Source organism: Lissotriton helveticus, chromosome 3_1, assembly GCF_964261635.1.
Source record: "Lissotriton helveticus chromosome 3_1, aLisHel1.1, whole genome shotgun sequence".
Lineage (NCBI taxonomy): Eukaryota > Metazoa > Chordata > Amphibia > Caudata > Salamandridae > Lissotriton > Lissotriton helveticus.
The window spans coordinates 154,505,932-154,531,270 of NC_136061.1; the positions used below are offsets into that span (position 1 = coordinate 154,505,932).

Consider the following 25,339-nt stretch of genomic DNA (forward strand, 5'->3'; position numbering starts at 1 on the left):
CCCCTGGCAGGAAACCCTTTGTCCTTATCTCCTGCTCTGGGAGGACTCCCAGCAGCAGGAGGGCAGACTTGTGTCTCGGTGGCAGCATCCATTTTGTGGAGCTGAGGCTCTGTTTGACTTTAACCGGGGTTAGGGGTTACATACATGTCGTGTCCCTCTAGAAGGGTGGAATGCTAACCCCGTCGCCAGAATTGGCGAGGGGTTAGTATTCCAATTCGTATGACACCTTACTCGACATGTTTTGATAAAGCGATACCAGAGTTGGCATATAACCGCGAGGATTATAATGCACTTAAGAGTATATGGTATGCGATATCATGGAAACGGCTAAGGGATGGATCCCGAAAGCCGCAGACAGGCTCAGCTCATGCCAGAGCACCATCTCACACGATTCCAAGCACTCTGCCTTCAGGATTGTTAAGGCCTGCCATAGGAGTGACTGATAGGAGATCTGTGTGTCCATTTTAGGGCTAGATATAGGTATACTATATCTAAAGCAAAGGGTGATTACACCACCTTGCCCCAGCTGTCAAGCAGCCAGTTGTGTCAGATTTGGATGGCCAGCCAGGGGTGGCATAATACATGCTGCAGCCCCTGGTAGGCCCTGGGTACACCTATGCCCTGGGTACCTAAGGGATTGATAAGGTGACTCAGTATCCAATTTAGATATGTACCTAAGGAATCCATTTTACAGAGAGAGCAGTAGGCCTGGGGTCCTGAATAGCAGGGCCCCAGGCCAACTAAGTCAGAAAACCAGCAAAACACCAGGCAAAAAGTTGGGGGCAACCATAGTCAGGGATCTACCTTCCTACACCCCGTCCATTTCCTCTCGATCGAAAGGACTGGCCCCTGCCTTGGTAGTTCCAGTTTTGCCTCTGCTGCCCCTGGTGGCCTTGGCTGTCACTCTGTTGCCCCTGGTGGAAACTCTGGTGAGAATCTCCTCGCTGGCTTCCACCTCTGCCGTTCGGCCTCCGCGACGGAGTGCCCCTTCTCATCCCTCTGAACTGCAGGGCTCCCTTGGACCTTGCCGTCTCGTTGTCCTTCAGTTGGGTGAGCTTATCATCAACTGGGGCTCCGAACAATGTTTCACCGCTGAAGGGTGTGTTCAGGATGTTGTTCTGACTTCAGCCTTGAATCCTGAGATCCTGAGCCATGCTTGCCTTCTTTCAGTGATGCCTATAGCTATCAGTCTGCTGGATGTTTCTGCCCCGTCCAAGGCGGTCTTCAGGCATGAGTTGGCGATGCTCTTCCCTTCCTCTACCAGGTGTGCACCTCTGTCACGGTATTGTTCCGGGAGGTGTTTGAGCAACTGTCCCATCTCCTACCAGTGCTGGTATTGATGCCTATTCAGGAGGGCGTTGGAATTCGCCATCCGCCAGTGCGTCGCAGCGTTCCTCTCAATCTTCCTGCCCGTTAGGTCCATCCTCCTGCTTTCTTTGTCAGGTGGGGGTCCGGACGTTGTTGGGACATTTGCCCTTTTCCTGGCCGTTGCAGCGATGATAGAATCCGCTGTGACGGAACCCTTGATGTAAGCTGGGTCTTCGGAGGAGAATTTGTACTTCTTCTCGGTCCTCGGCGTTACAGATCTGCATGTAGCCGGGTCCTTGAAGGCCTCCTTTCCCTGGGCCGTGATACTCTTGAGCATGGGCAGGAACTGGCTCCTTGTCTGTATGGGGAGCAGTGTCTCGAGTAGGAAGTCTGCTTCTGGCTTCTCCTCTTCCAGCTTAATTCCATAAGCTGTTGCCGCCTTTCTTACCACCTCATTGTATGCCCCAATGTCATCCGGTGGCGAAGGCCTCGAGGGGTATGTTTCTACCGCCTCCTCTGGGTTTTCGGCCTCGATGTCCTGCCATTCCTGGTCTTGGGCCGTCTAGGAACTTGAACCGTAGCTCGACTGCTGTTCCCCGTAATCCCCCTCTGTGTCGTAGAGGTCCTCCTCCTCTTCGTGCTCCGAAGGTTCCGGAGTTTTCGGCGGCCCTTCGATGTCGAACTCTTCGATCGCCTGTACCTCAGCGACGGTCGGTGCCGGCTTCGGGGGAATCTTGTAACTTTTCATTTTTTCGTCGAAGTCCTTCCTTCTCTGAAGGATGTTCTCCATTTCGGCCTCGAGCCTTCTCTTTTTTCTCTGCATTTCTGCGGCCTGTTGGTCGTCGAGCGTTTCGACCGCCCTTTTGGGCGTCATCGTCGACGTCGAAGCTTTCTTCGGCTCTTTTTCTTTCGACGTCGGAGTCGAAGTCGAAGGCCCTTTTTCGGGGGCTTGCTTCGATGATCTTTGCTTTTCGCTGGTCTTCTGCCTCCGGGAGTACTTCTCGGAGGATCCGCTGGGCTCTTTTTCGGAGGATGCAGCTTCGGTCGATTTGCTCGGCGCCGGTGCTCCTTTCGAGGCTCTGTGCTCTGACTTTCGAGAGTCTGCCTCAGGCTTTCGAGGCCCTGTGGGAGTTTTCGGGGTCGTAGACTCTCCTACCTTATCAGGCGTATTCTTATCGGTCTCAACGACCGTGAAGTCATCTGGTCCTTCGGCGATGTTGTCCTCATCGTCGCTGGAGAGGCCAAGTTCATAAAGCGTCGGGGCTTGGCCTTTGCCCTGCATTGTGTGGTGAGCCGTCCTCTGTCCTTCTTGAATTCGGAGTGTCTTCGGCTTGAAGAGGGAGCAGGCGTTGCAGTCTCTGCTCTCGTGGTCGATTGGCAGGCAGAGGTTGCAGACTGGGTGCTGGTCCTTCTGTGCGAACTTGTGGTGGCAGTTCTTGCAGAATTTAAACGGCGTCTTGTACATCCCTGCGCTCAGGGGGCCCCCTGTGTGCGCATTCCTTCAAGGGCGTCGAAGATTTCGAAGTTCTCTCCTTTCTTCGTCGTCTCCTCGCTAAAGGTCCTCTTCTGTCGATGTTCTCAGGTCTTCCCCTGTGAGTTTGCTGTATTTTCTTCTTTCCTCCTCCAAAACTTCTGGAGCTTCACGCAACGATCCAGACCCAACGGCGGAAAAAAGAATCTGAAGATGGCGCCCAAGGGTGGTAGCTTCCGCCGGAAGCACGCCGACGTCACCGAAAGGACACCAAATGGTGGGACGTCGACGCCCACCTGGGCTACGACAAAAAAAAAAAAATAAAGAGAAAAAAAGACTACGATTCCGGACCCAACCACCAGATTGCGGAATATGCACAGCATAGTGAATCGAGAAAGATTCACGCTGCAAAAACAAGGCTACAAAGGTCACCACTTCATCTAAACAGTGAAAAGGATAGCCCACCATGTCCGGTTGAACACTATTTTACCAAGTTTTCCTCACAGGGAAAACTCCCCTTCACCAAAATCCTTGAAATGACAGAGGAAGGGTTGGACAGAAGCCCCATTAGGCTGCCATTATGCGTCTTGAAATTGGATACCGTGCCTTTAAGGAACTCTCCAGAGACCCTCGGAATCCCAGAATGCACAGCCAAAGTCCTTTTACTTTCAGTTCTTTTTGAAGGTGTATAAAGCAAGGCCTGTATCATACAGTACAGTACCATTTTCTCCACCGGGGAGGAGAGCGGGCGCTTATGACTATGACAGAGCCCTACTACAGAACTGGAGTTACAGGTAAGAAACTACTCCTTCTGTAGTAGGCAATCTCTGTGTATAGTCCTAATCTAGTGAATAGAATGGCAAGCCCATCCCAACAACCAATCCAGCGGTGGAGGAAAAAGACAACTCCACTACTGTGCAAACAGATTTCTCAACGAAGCCTGCCCACCCTGAGCATCCGCTCTGGCATCAGAGACCAGACAGTAATGCTTAGCAAAGGTATGGATCGACTTCTAAGTGGCAACCCTGCAGATCTCTGCAATGGGAACATTATGACGCAAAGCTGTTGTAGCTGCTTTGCCTCTGGTAGAATGAGCCTTAGGCTTACCCCCTAAGGTCTTGTTAGCCTTCTGGTAACATAACTGAATACAGGACACAATCCACCTACAAATAGACTATTTTGAGGTGGCAAGACCAGTCCTGACCGACCCATAATTGACAAACAATTGGTCTGACTTACGAATGTCCTTGGTCTTATCCAAGTAGAATTTCAACACCCTTCTGACATCCAGGGAATGAAGAGACCTTTCCGCTGGAGTGGAAGGATTCTGGAAAAATGTAGGTAAAGTTATGGTCTGATTTACATGGAAATCAGAAATCACCTTAGGAAGGAACTTAGGGTGAGTACGCATCACAACCTTAGCAGCATGAAATACAGTATAAGGTTCTTGGCAACACAATGCCTGAATTTCACTCACCCTGCGCGCCGATGTAATGGCCACAAGGAAGGCCGCCTTCCATGACAAGTGCTGCAGAGAAGAATTCTGAATAGGTTCAAAAGGTTCCTTCATCAACCTGGACAACACCACATTCAGCTCCCATGATGGCGAAGGATGCTGAACAGGAGGAAAGACTTTCTTCAATCCTTCCAAAAAATCTTTAATCACAGGGATCTGGAAGAAGGATGTCTATGAAGGGCATTTCCTATACGCAGTCAAAGCTGCGAGGTGAACCTTAATAGAATGAAAATTAAGGCCAGACAGAGCCAAAGGCAAAAGATATGGAAGGATGACATCTTCCTTGCAGGTTGTCGGATCATAATGCTTGGAAGTGCACCAGATGCAGAACCTCTTCCACTTGTAGGCATAGGAAGCCCTAGTGGAGGGTCTCTTAGCTTCCTTAAGTATAGTCATGCAATCTTCAGGGAGATTTAAGTGTCCATATTGCACTCTCTCAGGAGCCATGCCGCCAAACAACGACGAGAGGTTGGGGTGCACCATCTGCCCCCGAACTTCGTGAGAAGGTCCAGCCGACACGGCAGCCGCAAGTGGGGTAGGAGAGACCGGTGAAGCAGGTCTGTGAACCACCACTGTCGGGGCCACTCGTCGTTTAGAACCCACTCGTGGTTTTCTTGCACCAGCCTGCTGAGTGCGTCCGCCTGAGCATTCTGCACTCCCGGCAGATGGGTAGCTGTTATCGTCAATCACCTGAGCTTCCTGCGACAGTATGCGCGATCTCGAGCCCCCGTGCTTGTTCAGGTAATACATTGTGGACGTATTGTCCGTCTGCACAAGCAAGGAGTTGGTCTGGAAGGACGGATGAAAGGCCTTCAGTGCCAAGTGCATAGCTCTGAGTTACAGAAAATTGATGTGATACGTAGATTCCGCCGGGGACCACGTTCCCTGGATCTGTAGACGGTCTGAATGCGCTCCCCAGCCGTGGAGAGAAGCATCCGTGACGACAGTCTGAATATGAATGTCCTTGTGGAATGGAACCCCCTTGAGGAGATTCTCTGCGGAGAACCACTATTTCAGGGACTGTTGAGCGTGGAGGGACAGCTTGATCCTGTCGTCCCAGCTCTCCCGCTTCTGGTCCCACTGATCCTCCAGACATTCCTGCAACGGCCTCATGTGCAGGCGTGCGTGTGGCGTGAGGAAGATGCAAGAGGCCATCGACCCCAGTAGAGAAGACACCGTCCTCACTGTTGTAGATGGAACAGCTATGAGAGCCTGAGCCTTCCGAAGGATCGATAAGCGTCTCTCCTCCGTAGGAGACACGCTTGCTGACAGAGTATCGATGGAGGCTCCCAAGTACTGTAGGCAATGGACAGGCGTCGGAACAGACTTGGACATGGTTATGTGCTACCCCAGCTGGTTCAACAGAACGGCCGCCCTGTTGAAATGCAGTTGTGCTTCCTGGAAGGTGGAGGCTTTGATCAACCAGTCATCCAGGTACAAGTAGACAAACACCTTGTTCTTTCTAAGGTGCGCTACCACCACTGCCATGCATTTTGAAAACGTCCTGGGTGCAGACTTCAATCCAAACGGTAGTACGGTGCACTGATAGTGATGGGTGCCGACTAGAAATCGCAGGAACTTCCGGTGTTTCCGTGCAATGGGCACATGGAAATACGCATCTTGCAGATCTATTGCACAAAGCCAGTCTCCCCTTTGCAGCTGAGGATAAATCTGGTGCAAAGACAGCATGCAAAACTTTTCCCTGCGAATCCATTTGTTTGCTTGTCGCAAATCCAGAATGGGCCTGAACTCGTTCTTGGCCTTCTGGCGCACGAGGAAGAACGGAGAGTAAAGACCCTTTACCCTTTGAGACAAAGGGACGTCTTCAATCACCCTCTTACTTAACAGGGTATAGGCCTCCACCTGAAGCTCGTGCAGTTGGAACTGCGAGCAAACCGGTGGAATCGCTGGAGGCGGGCTGACGAAACGAAGACTGTATCCATTGCAAACAATATTCAGCACCCACTTGTCCGGAGTAATTTTTCTCCACTCTGCCAAGTAATGTTAGATGCTTCCCCCCCCCACCGGAGCGGGTAACGGACGAGGGGGAAGTAGCACCTCAGGCCCTAGACCCGGCCGGGCCTTTGGGCGTCGAGGAGGACTGGTGGACACCTCTGCCCCTCTGGCGCTTCTGGAATGGCCACCGTTGGTACTGCTGCTGCTGTTGGTGCTGCTGACCAGATTGACGCCCTTGCCCTCTTCCCTGGGCACCGAAACATCCATGGAAGGGACAGAAGGTCTTCTGCTCTTTTGGCTTCTCTAACCCTCTGCTTCAGCCTTCATGCGGGCCATCTCCTCATCCGCATGTTTTTCAAAGAGCGTCGCCCCAGAGAAAGGCAAGTTAGCGACTCACTACTGCGCCTCTGGTTTCAGTGATGTCAAACGCAACCAGGCATGGGGTCTCAGATTAATCCCATGGCAGTATCCATGGGCCGCCAAGAGAGAGGAATCTGTAGCCGAGCTGATCACCTGATTGGATACCATCATGCCCTCATTGATGATTTCCTGGAAGTCCTCCCTCCTGTCCCTCGGAAGGTGCTCCAGAAACTGCTGCAGGGACTCCCACAAAGACCGGTCATACCGACCCAAGAGCCGTGGCACTAACGGCTTTCATGGACGTAGCAGCCGTACCGCAGACTTTTCTCCCCGGCGAGTCCATCTGACGGCTCTCCTTATCCGGAGGCACCGTAGAGGACGGGCAGTAGCGTGCTGCTTCCTAGCCGCACTGACGATCACCGAATCCGGCACTGGGTCCGATCGAAGGAACGCCGGGTCGGAGTCTGGGGCCCTGTATTTTTTCAGCAGCCGGGAAGGAGCGGATTTCGATGACGCCGGGGTCAAGAAGAGCTCCATCGCCGGTCCTTCCAGCCCTGGCACCAAGGGTCGAGACAACTGCCGCTTGTGAAGGGTCTCAAAAATCACCGAAGTCGAAGGTGTGGGAACCTTTACCGTAATCCCCAGCTTCACTGCCCCTCGCAATAACACCTCTTGAAAAGACACGATGTCATCGACCGGTGACACCCTCGTATGGGGGAAATCAGATAGGGTGGGTGAGTAATCCCTGGCACTGGAAGAATCCGTATGCCGAGACTTTGACCTGTCCCTCCGGTGATGGTGCCTGGACCGTGTGGAAGACCGACTGTCACTCCTTGACTGGTGTCTCCGTCTGGACCATGACCTCGATCTCCTGGGCCTCGGGCGATCCACTGGCCGTACAGGAGGTGGAAGCAGGACCGGAACCATAGGTTGTGGAGGCCTTGTGGGTGGTGACGGGAGGTGCTGCAGAGATAGACCGCGGAGCAGGCCGCGGTGGAGGAGCAGGAGGTTGATGAGGGGGAACCGGAGGAGTAGGACGAGGAGGAGTCTCCTTAGGCAATGGAGGAGGCGTAGGCGTAGGTGTCCTCGGCCTACAAGGCGAGTAGGTCTGCGGATATTTAGAGTCCGAAGACCTCACCACTCGCCTCCTTTTCTTCTGCGCAGGCCTTGATGAAGTCCTCGAGACCGACCTAGCAGCCGAGCGCCGGCGCGACCGTGGGCTCTTGGATGCAGAGGACACAGTCCTGGCCCTCGACCGCCTCCTCGACGTCGACTCTCGTCTCCCCGACCTCGACTCTCGTCTCCTCGACATCGAACGGCAGTGTCGCCTCGACGGCGAGTGCCGGTGCCTCTTGTACCCCTCGACGACATCTCGACGACGATGCAGTCCTCGACGTAGATGCAGTCCTCGACGTCTACCTCCTCGGAGGTCTCAACGTTGGTCCCCTCGACGTCGAACGACGACGCCGCTTCACCCCAGAGCCCTGGGACGACAGGGAGCATATGGTTGTCATCCCTCTCGACGCCGAGGCCATCGACGTCGACGGAGATCTGTGCTTTTTCCTGGCCTTATCTTGACTGGGGTGCACCCCAGAGGCCGAAGCACGGGCAGAGGACGAAGTCCCTCCATGCCCAGACCCACCATGGTCCTGATGTCGCCTTACCTCCAGGCCTTGAACACGGATCTTCTCTCTGTCCCTCAGGGTCCTCTTGGAGAAGGATCTGCAAATCTCACAGTCTTCAGGGACACGAGAGGATGGTAGACAGAGGATACACACTCTGTAAGTGTCCGATTTAGCCTTCTTCCTGGAACACTCAGGGCACTTGTCGAACAAGGTAGGCATATTCGACAGGAGAGTGGCCAAAACTGGCCGAAAACCCCAGCAAAAGGAAGAAGCAGTCAGACGTCGAGTGAAACACTCCAAACACTTGAAAAGTGCCAACAAAATTGAAAAACACCCAAAAAGGGAGAGCTCAATACTCCAGGGTCCTGCTAGCAAGAGCCAGAAAAAAGAAGTGAAAGTAAAAGGACTTTGGCTGTGCATTCTGGAATACAGAGGGTCTCTGGAGAGTTCGTTAAATGCACGGTATCCCTTTTCAAGACACATAATGGGAGCCTATGGGGGCTGGTCTGTCTAACCCTTCCTCTCTATCATTTCAAGGATTTTGGTGAAGGGGAGTTTTCCCTGTGAGGAAAACTTGGTAAAATAGTGTTAAACCGGACATGGTGGGCTATCCTTTTCACTGTTTAGAGGAAGTTGTGGCCTTTGTAGCCTTGTATATGTTAGGCTGCATTATTTGTCTTAATTCTCTCTTAAGTGTCTATGCAGGACTGCAAGGAAGACAGCTTAAGAGATTTTTTTTTATTGCTCCAGGGTCCACGCACATGCGTCTGCCTGACCTGCCAGTTTGGGGAGATAACCGATCGCTGCCACATGCTTGGCTACCCAGGCGTGGGATTTCCTATTGTTCTTAGCCCAAAGTACAAATTGGTGCACCCTGGCTTCCATCCCCGTTGGGTTACCGGTATCCTGTCTATGTGTTGCAGACATGGAGGTTGCATAACATTTCTTGCATCTCTCCCTTGTGCCAGGCACTAGTGCCTGCTCACCTAGAACCAACAATCTGGGGTCCACAGTACCGGCATCCACTGTACCAGTCATCTTGGAAGGGTGTCATTGCTTGGTCTGCCTCTGGTCATGCTCATCTGAACCTCTCCCACTGGAAACATGAACGTGCATCAGCTGTAGTGTTTTTTATGCCTTCCACATGGTGCGCGCGGAAGACAACGTTGCTGTAAAGGCAAGTCTTGACCAGTTCTCTGATCAAGCCTTGCAGGATGGGGCCTTTGGATGTCTGAGCATTGATTGCAAGCACTACCGCCATGTTCTCCGACCAGAAGACTCTTCATATCTTGTAGCTTTTTGGCCCACTGCAATGGAGAACAGCTCTAGAGCTGTCGTGTTCTTTGTGATGCCCCTCTTGTGCCACGCGTTGGGCCACTTTGCTGCGCAACAGTGGGGTCCCAGTGTTGCTCCGAAACCTTCATGCCCTGAAAAGTTCATAAAGAGACTAAGTTGATGGTTGGTGGCCCGTGGGGCTCGCCATATCAGGGCCCCATTGAAGTTTGAGACATGCAGCTCACATGATCAGGTCCTTCTTGATCCCCTGGTTCAGCGAACCAAGTGATGGTTTTTGACTGCCTTCGAAGACACCCTGGCTAATCTGCGCACAAAAGGTCTACCTGCAGCGATGACTCTGGCAGCAAAGTTGAGCCTTGCAAGCAAGCTCTGGTTGTTGCCTAATGTAACCTTTACTCTGGCCAGAATGCTTTCGATCTCCTCGCAAAGGGTCACAACCTTGTCCTGTGGCAACTGACACACGCCCTTCTCCGTGTCGAGTTCTATGCCCAAGAATGTGAAGGTCTGGGAGGGGCCTTGCGTTTTCTAGGGTGCCAGTGGCACCCCCAACATGTCGCAGAGTTCCTGAAAAGCCAATGTCTCCAGGCACACAAGGGCACCTGATTTTCCGACCAATAGGAAGTAGTCCAGGTCGTGCATGGCGCTCCCCGGTGGTCCCTTCATTTTGAGAGCCCATTTAAGGAAGGAGCTGAATGCTTCAAAATATGAACAGGACACCGAGCAGCCCATGGGCATGCATTTGCCAATGTAAAATTTTTCTTGCCACATCATGCCAAGCAGGTGAAAACTGTGGGGGAAAACTGGTAGTAACCTGAATGCGGGTTCAATGTCGGCTTTTGCTAGCAGCGCATTTGATTCTGCCTGGCGCACCAGAGCTACTGCATCGTCGAATGAGGCGTATGTCACTGAACACGTACCTTCCTCCATGTAGTCATTCACGGATGAACCTTAAGGGTAGGGCAGATGGTGAATCAAGCGGAATTTGCCCTGTTCCTTCTTGGGTACAACGCCTAGTGACGAAACAATCAAGTTTGCTAGTGGGGCGGCCTCGAACGGGCTAGCTACTCTCCCTAAATAGCATTCTATTAAAAATTTACTACCTACCACCAAGGGCAGTTCCCTGGCGGATTTCAGATTCTTTGCCATTCGCCCCTCCAGTAGGCCTATGTTGGGTATTGTGAAACCATTTCTGAAATGACTGCATAGTAATTCTTGATTTTTGTGCCAGGGGTAATTTGCCAGTAGTGCCATTAAGATGTCTAACTTGACAGGTGAGGGGGCTAGTGTAGGACTGACCTAAATTCTGCTAAGTGCTAGGCCCTGCGCTCTTAGGCTGGTCTTGCCCTGGGCCATGTCTACCGCAAGCGAATGCTGGGCGTGTGCCTGCGCACTCTGAACATGTGTGACTGAACTTGCAAGTAGACCCCCATGTGCATGCGCCGCTGTTGTACAGTCTGCATATTGAGTCACCGTGTCTCCGCATGTGCTGGCCCCTGTAGCCAAACCCAAATCCCTTCCAGCTACCTCGAAAGGGCTGCCTCCATGGTGAGAAATCCTTCCTATAGTATGTGTTGCCACTGTTGATACTCTGTCTTGGTGTGAAAGCACTGTGTCCCCTATGCCTGTTGGTGTTGCCGCTGGTAGCTGCATTTCTGGCCCCCATGTGTTGCATCCAAAGCTCAACATCCTTGCTGTCCCATGTCATGGGATGTGTATGTTCCATCTTCAGCCTGAAATCCCTATCATATGTCAACAATCATGTCCCATCGTTCAGTTTGCCCTCGTCTTGGATGATCCTGTTGTAGCTGCATAGCCCTGGACCCTGCTCAGGATATTTTTCCATTATTATGGTAGACAGGATTGAAAATGCTTCGATTCAGTTATCTAGTGGCTGCTCGGGCCTAGGTCTGCTCCTGGGTTTCCTGTCCTCTTCCTTGCCTGTCAACATAGTAGTGTCCGTGCCATCTTTGCACTTCCTGGCCTTTCAGGACACTTTGCACACAACCCACAGTGAACAAATCTGAATCACCCATTCTCGCATGCACAAATCATCCACAAGGCTAGACTACATCCTCATCCCTTTCACTGACATAGGGTGTTTACTGGAGGCCCAGATACTCACACGCCTTGACCAGTCATGCTCCCTCACTTGTCAAACTGAGGTGCGAGGTGTATAGAGGGGAGGGGTGTAGAGAACAAGCGCCAAGTGGTTCTAGGAGAGACTTTGCCAATTACACCAGGGAACACATTGTAGATTAACTTCACACTAAATGAAGGCACTTTTCCTTCTCCACAACAATATGAAGGTTCTTAAGGCAGTCCTCAGGGGAGGAGTAATTGCATATCAAATGGCTGATAAACAGAGGACTCAAGAGACACTGGATCCGAGCGCAGATTTGGACTTCGAATCTGAATCAGGAAATAAACACAAGAATCATCTACAGCGCTCACTGTGCCAAACACTCAGACAAAAGCCGCTTGACTCCTCGGCCTATGTCCCAATCAGTGTTCAGTTCCACATATACCAAATTGGAGATTAAGTCAAAAAGGCCATACACGGGCTGGCCAACAAAGACCATGGCCTACGTTTTGCCCGCTAGTTGCAAACTTCTGAGGGTGCAAGCATAAGCAAACCTTTGAGCATAACCCAAGAATTTGGTAGACATTTCAGATCCATATACACGGCAATAGTTCCCCAAGCTGAAGAACACATTAATCAATTTGTAGAGGACTTGGCCACCCCAAGCCTCCCATCTGCGGATTGTCGATGACTGATGGAACGGATGGGCGAGGATCAAATCAAAGAGGCCATCTCAGGCTTCCCACACAGTAAAAAGTCTGGGCCCAACGTCAACCCACTGGAGCTATCCCAGAGATACACTCCGATCTAATACCGCCACCTCTTGAGCATCTTCAAGAAGGCATACAAGACTGGTCTACTATCACACAATGTGCAAAAGGCCATTATATCAGTCTTACCGAAACCATGTAAACCCACTGTGGTTTCTATCACCCTATATCCTTAATTAATATAGAAGCCAAGATACTTTATTTGAGGAGCTTGCCGAAGTGCTAGCCAAAAAGTTACTGAAGGTAATTAATGTCCTGATGTGATACGACCAAAACTGTTTCTTATCTAGGATCAGCCCGAGGCACTGCCGAAAGCGGCTGAATACAGTGGTTGTGGTCTTTTACTCCTGATGTTCAGGAGTTTGACTTACAATAGATCCGGAGTAACTGGGACAAGTATTCCTTCATACTGGACTCTCAATGGAGGATGGGGTGACATGGTGAGCAAAATAACTTTAACCCAGATCTATTGGCATGGGGTGAATGTTTGATTTGCTCTGCATTCCGTCCATCATCTGTGTGTCTTTTGAACTCTCAATGGTAGCAGTGGACAAACAGTCAAAGGCTCCCTCAGGGAGGTGGAGTGTAAATAGAGGTGCATGAACACGACACATAACACAGTACAAACAATAAATCAATGTCCAGCCAAATACTTGCTTTTATAAGAAAAAAAAGTTTTATTTCTAATTCTACGCATTCAAAGGAATAACATTCATAAGCAACACAAACCCCTTGAGGTCAGGGCTCTAGTGTTGGTCAGGCAAATATGTTCCCACCCTCTTCTGTGTACCATGGTTGAGATTATTCCCCATTCACTAGTGGCCGCATCCTGGGAATGCTCACTACTTAGCCATGTTCAAGAGTTCACCTTTGACTCTTTAGAAATTAGTCAAAAGGGTGTATGGTGCCGCAGCACCGAGCCTCCCTGGGTCCCAATAGGCCAATTACCAATCTTACCCGCTCCTGCCGCACAAACATTCCGTGTTGCAGCGAGTAGCCTGATAGGGGCACTCACGATGAACCGGTTGTACACGCGCTGCACCCAATGGGCACAGGCACTCTCCCGGTGCAGTCAACTTTTTCCAGTAGTCGGGGATGTTCTCAGCCAGTGAAGACACTAAATTACTCATTCCCACACATGGGGGGATGCGATTCATACAAGTGTTTTCGGGCCAGTCTGCTACTTCCACTCCCCGGTTTCATCGAGTACTCAACCCAACCAGTCCCGGTTTCATCTTTCTCCACCCGCACTTGCGTCTGTTTTTTCTCCCTCTCCCATCTGCTCGGCCCAGTTTCCTGCACCGAGTGTGTGCCCCCCCCCAGCAATTGGCAGACATTTCAGGGCCAGCATATCTGGCTGGCGTTCTTTCCTTCCCTCAGTGGTGGCTCACGCAGTAACTGTACTGACTGAAGCCCAGCGAGGGTGCAATGTCTATCCCAGCATACTCGGGAGTCAGTCAGGGAGGGGCAGCTCCTGCTATGCAGGCTCTCCCCGCAGTCGCAATCTTTACTTAGGCAACATCCCAAACTTCCTGGCAATGCTGGTATTGGTACCGGCAGCCCCTCCTAGCATACATGGTTGCTGAGATACTTTATGGTTCAAGCACAGACTCCTCCACTACAATCGTCCACACTACAGCAGCCCCTCCTGGCATAAGGGGGCACCGCGATAGCAGTCAAGAGTCTCAGCACACTTGCAGTAATAACTACAAAAGTTGCCCACTCTGGCATACGGGGTCACTGCAACGCAGCAGTACAGGCTTGGCAACTTCCTGTATAGAACTCAATGCAAGGCTCAGTCCATGGCAGCCCTTCCCTATAATTATGTTGGGGGGTGGGGTGCACACAGACAACAACCCAATGGGTGCACAGTTATTCCCTCGCTCAGTGTGTCCTCTGGGTAGGGCACCCAACTGAACCTCGCACCCTCCTATGTTCTCTTCCTCACAGGGCAGACTAGTCTAAGCAAGCAGGCAGGTGGTCTTTATTTCCCTGGGTGATGTCCCCTCACCCAGAGGAGAGGCAAACAGGCCTTGCCTTGCTCCCCCCGCACCGCACAACTTCCTCAGTCCTGGTCACAGGCAGAAGTCCTGCAGAGCTTGCCGTCTGGATGCTTGGCAGATGACAAATTTTAGGGCCTCAACCACCCCTTCTTATAGTGTGATTCCAGACCCCAAATGTGATTTAGGGTCTGAGTCTTTGAAGTTTTAAGTTTTTTTGAAGTGCACACTTCGATTTCTCTTCTTTCCTCAAGAAAGGCGGTCTGTCACAGCAGGAAAGACTGCGAAGCGGATTGTCCCATAACACAAGTCCATGAAACTGACCGGAGTTTACACCTGGATGTCAGCCACAGTGATGTGTATCAAAAGGTTAATACTAGGCTTCAAGCCCTACTCTTTAAGACCACCTTATCAGCCTTGCCTTCTTCCTGAGATGGGACCAGGCACGTTCTTTGTGATATATCACGGAGTAAAAAAGCAACCTTTTGAAGTGTAAAAAGAGAGTCTCTATCTCCTTTCTCCCAGTCAGCTCACAGGAATCTAGCAACATGCAAATCTGTTTGTGTGAGGGGGGGGGGGGGGGGGGGAGGGGGGGATTCCTCTACTCAAGTCTTCATCAGGCAGGCTGTGGGTCCTCCATGTAATGTCTCACTGCAGACGTACTTGCACGCAGTATACATTCACAGCACACACTTTCCAGCTCTATTACCTCCATGCACTGCGATACTAAAAGCAGACATACATCACACTTCATGTCTTGAACTTCTCACAAGGACATTTACACCCAGCACATCTTTTCATTGTGCACGCACTGCATCACTCACGTAATTTATTCCTTGCAGGCATACATGCACTAACCAGTCATGTATTACACAGTACTGTTCTACCACTGTACTGTACCCTTCCCAGGCATACATATATACAGATGAGAGTCACTTCTCTACCTGATGTAGGCCAAACGTGAATTAAACACAAAGCAGGGGAAGTTTAAACAAGCATTGGCATAGCCAACAGGTCTCGCTTGTGGGACCTTATAAGTATTTAGTTTTGCAGTACGAGCAACACGAGTGGTGGGGGAAAAGCACGAGGGAGACAGCAACACAGGAAGAAGTACACGGAGACAGCAACACATGGCAGAGAAGATGAGCGGCGCACGGAGACAAAGTGAAATAATGCGTCACCAACACGTTAACGGCACCCTTGTGGGAAATCGGCACCAAAGAAGAAATCAGGGGAAGCAAAATATTTCAAGCGCCAAATGATTTTAATGATCTATAGTAATAAAGTGGTAAACAAGGGAGAGAGCAACACGAGTGGTGGGGGAAAAGCACGAGGGAGACAGCAACACATGGCAGAGAAGATGAGCGGCGCATGGAGACAAAGTGAAATAATGCGTCACCAACCCGTACCTGATAATGCAGAGCGGCCGGGAAACTGAAAGTACGGCCGGCCGGCCAGCCATGATTAATTAGTTAGGGGAGGAGAAGCCGCAGAGCGCATGCTGGGCGAAGCCCTTTGATGTGCTGTGCGGCCGTGAATGCGCGTGCTTGTTTGATCACGTGAACTTAATGAAAACCGCAGCGCAAGAAGCCCTTGGTTTGACGAGGATTTCGAGCACTTGAATTCTCGCTCCGCTCGATGCGCTGGCGCGCATCGATAGGTCGCGAGACCTAAAAAGGTGAGCCTGTAGGCCTCACTCCTGGAACACAGGGCAAAAAGGAGGTTCACTCCTACTGATTACTACATGGGGGGGCTCCCACCATCACGTTTGTGCTGCTGAACTCATGGTGCAGGTGTCAGCATTCCACCGCTGTAATGGTAGAGCTCTGGGAGCCCATCTTGGTACAACAAGACCACAATCAGACAAGCTTATGTCATGATGCACACGTTTGATCAGTGTTTATCTAAGACTCAAAAAAAAAGAAGAAAAAAAAAATCAGGAATACGGATCCAGACAATAATACAATTCGGCACTCAGGGACAGGGGTACATGCCTTTTACTAGGCAGAGAACTTTTTCGTCCCACTACTGTATACGAAACCTTGGGCCCACGTAAGGGCCAATGGTACATTATCTTAACCCTTTCTAATTGGGAGGAGCACCAGACAAGCTTGCCCCCTACCCCCTTCTAGTTTTCTTTAACAATAGAGCCTTTGGCAGAGTGGGTCTGCTTTGAAGCACTACTGCGTGGGTTCTCCTGGTAAACTTTGAGGGACGATAGTGTATCTTTATATGCAGACTACCGAATATATACCAGCGGGAGTTTGCATATTTCCCTGTATCAGGTGATCATACTGCTCTGCAAAGATTTACAGCTCTCCGTTGGGTTACAGACTACTTTTAGGTACCTAGGCAAGCAAGTGACACTCTACAAAACAGCGAGCATGGGACCTGAATGTTGCGCCATAACTCACTCATGTTAAGATTAGTCTCACTAAATATTCTAGCTATCAGAAACAAAGTGACAAACAATAGTACTACAGCTCTTCTGCAATTCCATTTTTACTGCATCTCCATCTCAAACCAAACAAATCACGTTCAGAAGAGCACTGAAGACGTAGCTAGCTTTAGCACTCAACCGATTCAGACTAGTGAAATTGTTAGACCATTATCCTATGCGCCTACAACCACAACTTTTTAGGTCGAAGCACGACCTCTGCTTCAATGCGAAGCATTGATAGCAGAGTCTGCTTCGACAACTATTGTGTTATTGGGAATGTGGACAGGAAAGGGTGCACGAGCGCAGAGTAGCTCAGTTTTCACCTCGTGAGCGCGCACGGCGCCGTGCCCCTCTCCTGTCCACATTCCCTTGCGCAAACACTCTACACTCACGCACGCGCACATACACAGGCATACACAGGCACACACACACTGCATACACACACGCAAACACACAGGCAAGCCCACGCGCACACACGCGCAGACACACACAGACACACGCGCGCACACACACACACACACACACACACACACACACACACACACACACACACACACAGACACAGACACAGACACAGACACAGACACAGACACAGACACAGACACAGACACAGACACAGACACAGACACACGCACAGACACACGCACAGACACACGCACAGACACACGCACAGACACACGCACAGACACATTCGAACACACGCGCGACCCCCACCCCCACCACTTACCGGGCTCTTTCGGCGTGTTCAGTGTGTCATCTACGGCAGCGCTGGTACCAGGGGGCAGGACTTCACTTCCGGGGCTCCCTCCAGCACCTGGGAGCCCGGGATGCGGAGAGGCCATCAGTCGGCCGGCTCCACTTCTTCCTCGGCGGCGGCGGCTGTGGGACTTCCTGCCGGATTGCAGGCCCCCGCCCCCGTCTCAGGCAAAAGTGCCTGACTTCCGTTTGTTTTATTGGCTATGAGTGTTCAAACTGAAACGGACATGAGACTCATCTAACCTTAAGTAAGCACGTACAATATTGTATGAAATCGGTGTGTGGAGCTGAGAGCAGCAGAGAAGGCCGGGCCCTCCCTGCGAGGAGCGTGTGAGCCCGGGGACGTAAAACAGACATGTCAGGCTGCGAGGGGATTAACGTCGCTTTGGCGAAAATGCAAGGTGAGGCTGCGCAAGAGCGAGGACACGGGCGGGCTGCAGGCGCAGTTGTTTTGGCCAGTGCTTATTTATGGAAGGGTTGCTATACTATGCTGCTCAGCGCTGGGTTGGGGGCTCTATGACTCGGCCTCATGTCGAGCAGTGGTGTGTGTTTGTTTTTTGACCTGGGCGCTTGATTTGGAAATGCTGTTGTTTTGGCCATAGCTGCCAAAAGGGATAAGGAACTCGTCAGAACGTCCTTTTGATCGTCAACTTCAGTTTTGCCACATTTTTCCTGTTGAAATTTTTTTCGCGACTGTTTAGGGGCCATGTATTTTTCGCCTAGTATGCTAGGTCTTGAATATGCGTTTCTGTTAGAATTCTTCCAAGCCTGCATTGTTTGTTTATGTTTACATCGGTAGGGTAATAGTGGGTGCAGTAGTGGCAACCGATGAAGTGCTTTCAAGAACATCTGGAGCAGGATTCGGTGTATTTTACTAGCAATTTAGCACATTTGCACGGATGACTAGGCATTTTTGCACGAGGGAACGACAAAGTATCGACTGAAAATTAGATTCTGAACTAGCCCTGTCAGTGGAGATGCTGATGGGCGATGGCCGGTCACTAATGCAAAGTTGCAGAGTCTGCGTGCGTGCAGTAATCCGATATCTGCAGAGATTAAGGGCCGCACATTTACAGGGGTTTAGCTTCAGGGGGGTGTTACATCCCACCAAGAAATGTTGTTTCAGAGAAATAATTGGGTACAGGTGCTTTCAGTCGGTTATGGTGAGAATATCAGTTTGATTTCAGCAGGAATTTTTGCATACACATAAACATACACATACACATGCACTCTGCTTTGAAAATCCTCTAAAATATTGGTTCTTTTACAAAATATTGCATTTTCTCTCTTAGTACTCCTACAAGTACTCATTCCTCTCCCTTTCCACTGCCTTAAAATCCGAAGCCCCCTCCCCCCAATCTTATTGACCATGCTACGTCCCTGTCCATTTAGAAACAATGTGGGATACTGGGGAGGTTGTTCACTTCTTTAGGGCCAAGACTCCAGAGTTCGTGTCGTGTGTGCTTTGTAAAATGCTTTTTCCTTCCCTACTTCATCAACCGACAGAATTGGGATCTGCTTAAATGTGACTGAGCACCACTTTCAAGACTTACTTCCAAGTCGGGTGTGTATGGTGGTCATGTAGATTGCTTAAGTTTGCATTTCCGAAGTGGGGTCGACCCTGGATACCCAGCAATGTACTAGGACCAATCAAATGTTTCCTTTGCGGAATAAGTATTCTGTCTTAGCCACGGACATATTTTAGTTGTTGTTTATTATTGAATGCTTGTGTTGTGATATTGTCCTTCCCTATTCGTGCAGTGATTGGCCGTGAATGCACTACTGCAAGGGGATGGCTGGCACTGTGATACGTTGCAGTGGGGAATATGTCAGTGTCTAACGCAAACTCTCCTCTTTTTTTCACCGTTCTTGTATTGTGAAATGTATTAAATAATAACTTATTTCGCATGTCTTGCAGCTTCGGAGCAGTGCACATATCAGTAAGTTCGATTGTTTAACTCAGTGGCACTTTTTATTAACCTAGTAAGAATGAGCGGCTGAATTGGCCCCGACGGTGTTGAAGATATAATTTTCAATTGCCAAAATATTTCTGAAGCAGGTGCACACGCATACACACTGAGGTATCTAACTGGGTTATGAAGGAACGAGTGAAATTGAAACTGTTGATGAGATGAGCGCTTTTTATTTCAGTAAATTGTTAGGTCGAGCCTAGACAAAAGCAAATGCAAAGCATTTGCTGTCTGGATCGACAACTACAGTCAGCCATCTGGTGGGAATGTGAGGTACATGGCATTTATACCTCTGAAGAAGTCACCCGGGAACACGAGCGTTATGTAAAAGACAAATATAGATCACAAGTTAAGCTGGGTTCTTCTGCTCACACTGCTTGGGCTGGAGTTTTCTAATGTCAACGACATGATGGGGTTACAGGTGAGACAATACAGACTATGATCCAGCATGAAAAAAAAAATCAAAGCTGTTCATGCTCATGCGTTATTACTTGTAAAATGTAGTCAAAGAAAAGCAAGAGTTCATGAGACTGCTTTGCAAACATCAGTGGTGAGTGGTGAAAAATTACAAACTTCTAATACGTAAACTTATAGGCCATTTAGTTAAGCATGTGAGATCCAGAGTTGAGATGCACACGGATAACTTCAGACGATTATAGACAAAAGCAGTCTTACCATTGATTCAAGTGCAGACATGAGCAATGTAATCACCATCCTATTATCCGATGGACCATCATCGCCTCCCACGACTGGCATGCCTGGGACGGACATAGTGCCTGTTAAAATGATAATTTGTAGAAAAGTTACTTGTAAACAATAAAAGGAAATAGTAAATCTCTATACTCCCTCTTGAACACACCGAGTTAATGCTGATGAGGAAAAACATTCTAAAAGCTCAGAAAGCTTATCAACTCCATAGAGGAAGTCGTACTACTTGTCTAGTTGACCATATACAAATCATAAAAAGAACAAGCATTTGCAATGCAATAGGTCTCGCATTAGGAAAGTTTGAGCTATTGGTACTGTAAATGACAAATTTTTTATTTATGTGTTGGTTTTGAAAATAGCGAAATTAATAGCTTTGTCATTTACAATGCCAATAGTTTTAACTTTCGCATATGTGACACCTATAGCATTTGTAATGCAATATGTGTTGTATTTACGTGACCTAAATGTATTGATATTACAAATAAAAATGGCTTTTAATTTTTTTAAGAATTAATACTGAAGTAAAAGTTATTGTAATTTATAATGGCAATAGCTTTTGTAAATATTTAAAGATTATGTTCATTGTATTTTATTGTGACGGAAATCCAAGAACAGAAGTGAAATATTAACATCTTTTTGTGACATTTGTAATAAAGCTTGAAACATTGAGATAACATATTTGAACCAGTTGTTGTTGAATGATTGCACACATTGATGCTGTGGTGGTGCTGAGTGATGTTGTGGTGGTGACGAGTGATGCTGTGGCGTTCAGTGATGCTGTGGTAGCGCATAGTGATGTTGTGGTGCCCCTGAGTGATGCTGTGGTGGTGCTGAGTGATGCTGCAGTGATGCGATAGCTAGATAGAGTGAGTGCGATAGATAGAGTAAGTGCGATAGATAGAGTAAGTGCGATAGATAGATAGAGTAAGTGCGATAGATAGATAGAGGGAGGGCGATAGATAGATAGAGGGAGGGCGATAGATAGAGGGAGGGAGGGCGATAGATAGAGGGAGGGCGATAGATAGAGGGAGGGCGATAGATAGAGGGAGGGCGATAGATAGAGGGAGGGCGATAGATAGAGGGAGGGCGATAGATAGAGTGAGGGCGATAGATAGAGGGAGGGCGATAGATAGAGTGAGGGCGATAGATAGAGTGAGGGCGATAGATAGAGTGAGGGCGATAGATAGAGTGAGGGCGATAGAGTGAGTGCGATAGATAGACAGATAGATAGAGTGAGGGCGATAGATAGAGAGACAGATAGATAAAGTGTATTTATGTTGCATTGAGTAGAGTGTAAGTATGAGGTGTGCAATTATGTTGCATATAATTATGTGGCACTGAGTGGTATTTGGAGTGTGTGAGGGTGCAGAGTGTGTGAGGGTGCAGAGTGTGTGAGGGTGCAGAGTGTGTGTGGGTGCAGAGTGTGTGTGGGTGCAGAGTGTGTGTGGGTGCAGAGTGTGTGAGGGTGCAGAGTGTGTGTGGGTGCAGAGGGTGCAGTGTGGGTGCAGAGTGTGTGTGGGTGCAGAGGGTGCAGTGTGGGTGCAGAGGGTGCAGTGTGGGTGCAGAGGGTGCAGTGTGGGTGCAGAGGGTGCAGTGTGTGTGCGGGTGCGGCGGGTGCAGTGTGTGTGCGGGTGCGGGTGCGGCGTGTGAGGGTGCGGCGTGTGAGGGTGCGGCGTGTGAGGGTGCGGCGTGTGAGGGTGCGGCGTGTGAGGGTGCGGCGTGTGCGGGTGCAGTGTATGTGCGGGTGCAGTGTATGTGCGGGTGCAGTGTATGTGCGGGTGCAGTGTATGTGCGGGTGCAGTGTATGTGCGGGTGCAGTGTATGTGCGGGTGCAGTGTATGTGCGGGTGCAGTGTGTGTGCGGGTGCAGTGTGTGTGCGGGTGCAGTGTGTGTGCGGGTGCAGTGTGTGTGCGGGTGCAGTGTGTGTGCGGGTGCAGTGTGTGTGCGGGTGCAGTGTGTGTGCGGGTGCAGTGTGTGTGCGGGTGCAGTGTGTGTGCGGGTGCAGTGTGTGTGCGGGTGCAGTGTGTGTGCGGGTGCAGTGTGTGTGCGGGTGCAGTGTGTGTGTGCGGGTGCAGTGTGTGTGTGCGGGTGCAGTGTGTGTGTGCGGGTGCAGTGTGTGTGCGGGTGCAGTGTGTGTGTGCGGGTGCAGTGTGTGTGCGGGTGCAGTGTGTGCGGGTGCAGTGTGTGCGGGTGCAGTGTGTGTGCGGGTGCAGTGTGTGTGTGTGGGTGCAGTGTGTGTGCGGGTGCGGTGGGTGTGTGAGGGTGCGGTGTGTGAGGGTGCAGGGTGTGAGGGTGCAGGGTGTGAGGGTGCAGGGTGTGAGGGGGTAGTGTGTGAGGGTGCAGTGTGTGTGAGGGTGCAGTGTGTGTGAGGGTGCAGTGTGTGTGAGGGTGCAGTGTGTGTGAGGGTGCAGTGTGTGTGAGGGTGCAGTGTGTGTGAGGGTGCGGTGTGTGTGAGGGTGCGGTGTGTGTGAGGGTGCGGTGTGTGTGAGGGTGCGGTGTGTGTGAGGGTGCGGTGTGTGGGTGCGGTGTGTGTGAGGGTGCGGCGTGTGAGGGTGCGGCGTGTGAGGGTGCGGCGTGTGAGGGTGCAGCGTGTGAGGGTGCAGCGTGTGAGGGTGCAGCGTGTGAGGGTGCAGCGTGTGAGGGTGCAGCGTGTGAGGGTGCAGCGTGTGAGGGTGCAGCGTGTGAGGGTGCAGCGTGTGAGGGTGCAGTGTGTGTGAGGGTGCAGTGTGTGTGAGGGTGCAGTGTGTGTGAGGGTGCAGTGTGTGTGAGGGTGCAGTGTGTGTGAGGGTGCAGTGTGTGTGAGGGTGCAGTGTGTGTGAGGGTGCAGTGTGTGTGTGAGGTGCAGTGTGTGTGTGAGGTGCAGTGTGTGTGTGAGGTGCAGTGTGTGTGTGAGGTGCAGTGTGTGTGTGAGGTGCAGTGTGTGTGTGAGGTGCAGTGTGTGTGTGAGGTGCAGTGTGTGTGTGAGGTGCAGTGTGTGTGTGAGGTGCAGTGTGTGTGTGAGGTGCAGTGTGTGTGTGAGGTGCAGTGTGTGTGTGTGTGAGGTGCAGTGTGTGTGTGAGGTAAATGTAAATGTAGTTGAGCTTATATAGCGCACAGCTACCCGCAGTGGGTTTCCCGGCGCTTGCTTAGGGAACCCTTCCTGGTATTCCCCCTGTGAGATAGCAGGGTATCCACAAGGTGAAAGTCAGGCATCCCGCCGCGAGGGGCCGTTGTGGAGATTAAGCAAGCTATTGCCCAGAGTCGCAGAGTGTGAACCCGTGAGTCGAGGAGGCACCGGGGCGAGAATTATCGAGTCCGTGGAATTTTTAGCCCAAGACCCGCCGAGGCGGGGAATTGAACCCTGGTCCAGGACCGATCTCAGCTTCCGGGTCTGCTGCCTCTAACCCCTGAGCCACACTTCTCCACAAGGTGCAGTGTGTGTGTGAGGTGCAGTGTGAGGGTGCGGTGTGTGAGGGTGCGGTGTGTGAGGGTGCGGTGTGTGAGGGTGCGGTGTGTGAGGGTGCGGTGTGTGAGGGTGCAGTGTAAGGGTGCAGTGTGTGTAAGGGTGCAGTGTGTGTGTGAGGGTGCAGTGTGTGTGTGAGGGTGCAGTGTGTGTGTGAGGGTGCAGTGTGTGTGTGAGGGTGCAGTGTGTGTGTGAGGGTGCAGTGTGTGTGAGGGTGCAGTGTGGCTACAGACATGATCTATCAGCCATAAACAGGACCAGACAGCTGTGCTCCGATCTTAAAGGGAGCAAACTTTCCAATGAATGAAGAAAATAACAAATAAGCTGTGTGTGAGGGTGCAAAGTGTGTGAGGGTGCAGTGTGTGTGAGGGTGCAGAGTGTGTGAGGGTGCAGAGTGTGTGTGTGTGTGGGTGCGGTGTGTGTGTGTGTGTGGGTGCGGTGTGTGTGTGCGGTGTGTGGTGTGTGAGGGTGCAGTGTGTGTGTGCGGTGTGTGGTGTGTGAGGGTGCAGTGGGTGTGTGAGGGTGCAGTGGGTGTGTGAGGGTGCAGTGGGTGTGTGAGGGTGCAGTGGGTGTGTGAGGGTGCAGTGGGTGTGTGAGGGTGCAGTGGGTGTGTGAGGGTGCAGTGGGTGTGTGAGGGTGCAGTGGGTGTGTGAGGGTGCAGTGGGTGTGTGAGGGTGCAGTGGGTGTGTGAGGGTGCAGTGGGTGTGTGAGGGTGCAGTGGGTGTGTGAGGGTGCAGTGGGTGTGTGAGGGTGCAGTGGGTGTGTGAGGGTGCAGTGGGTGTGTGAGGGTGCAGTGTGTGTGTGAGGGTGCAGTGTGTGTGTGAGGGTGCAGTGGGTGTGAGGGTGCAGTGGGTGTGTGAGGGTGCAGTGGGTGTGTGAGGGTGCAGTGGGTGTGTGAGGGTGCAGTGGGTGTGTGAGGGTGCAGTGGGTGTGTGAGGGTGCAGTGGGTGTGTGAGGGTGCAGTGGGTGTGTGAGGGTGCAGTGGGTGTGTGAGGGTGCAGTGGGTGTGTGAGGGTGCAGTGGGTGTGTGAGGGTGCAGTGGGTGTGTGAGGGTGCAGTGGGTGTGAGGGTGCAGTGGGTGTGAGGGTGCAGTGGGTGTGAGGGTGCAGTGGGTGTGAGGGTGCAGTGGGTGTGAGGGTGCAGTGGGTGTGAGGGTGCAGTGGGTGTGAGGGTGCAGTGGGTGTGAGGGTGCAGTGTGTGTGAGGGTGCAGTGTGTGTGAGGGTGCAGTGTGTGTGAGGGTGCAGTGTGTGTGAGGGTGCAGTGTGTGTGAGGGTGCAGTGTGTGTGAGGGTGCAGTGTGTGTGAGGGTGCAGTGTGTGTGAGGGTGCAGTGTGTGTGAGGTGTGAGGTGCAGTGTGTGTGAGGGTGCAGTGTGTGTGTGAGGGTGCAGTGTGTGTGTGAGGGTGCAGTGTGTGTGTGAGGGTGCAGTGTGTGTGTGTGAGGGTGCAGTGTGTGTGTGAGGGTGCAGTGTGTGTGAGGGTGCAGTGTGTGTGAGGGTGCAGTGTGTGTGAGGGTGCAGTGTGTGTGAGGGTGCAGTGTGTGTGTGAGGGTGCAGTGTGTGTGAGGGTGCAGTGTGTGTGAGGTGTGAGGGTGCAGTGTGTGTGAGGGTGCAGTGTGTGTGTGAGGGTGCAGTGTGTGTGTG

The 25,339-nt window shown here is 51.2% G+C and overlaps 1 protein-coding gene across 8 annotated transcripts in view; it reads right to left on the bottom strand.

Moving 5' to 3' along the window:
* GTF2I (general transcription factor IIi) overlaps positions 1-25,339 on the bottom strand; it is a 1,750,178-nt gene that overhangs the window by 1,616,009 nt on the left and 108,830 nt on the right. For all 8 annotated transcript variants that reach the window (XM_078679426.1, XM_078679427.1, XM_078679425.1 and 5 more), the window contains exon 2: positions 20,224-20,324. In XM_078679426.1, the coding sequence (XP_078535552.1) occupies positions 20,224-20,319 (96 nt within the window). In that variant the 5' untranslated portion in view covers positions 20,320-20,324. The remainder of the gene's footprint in view (positions 1-20,223; positions 20,325-25,339) is intronic.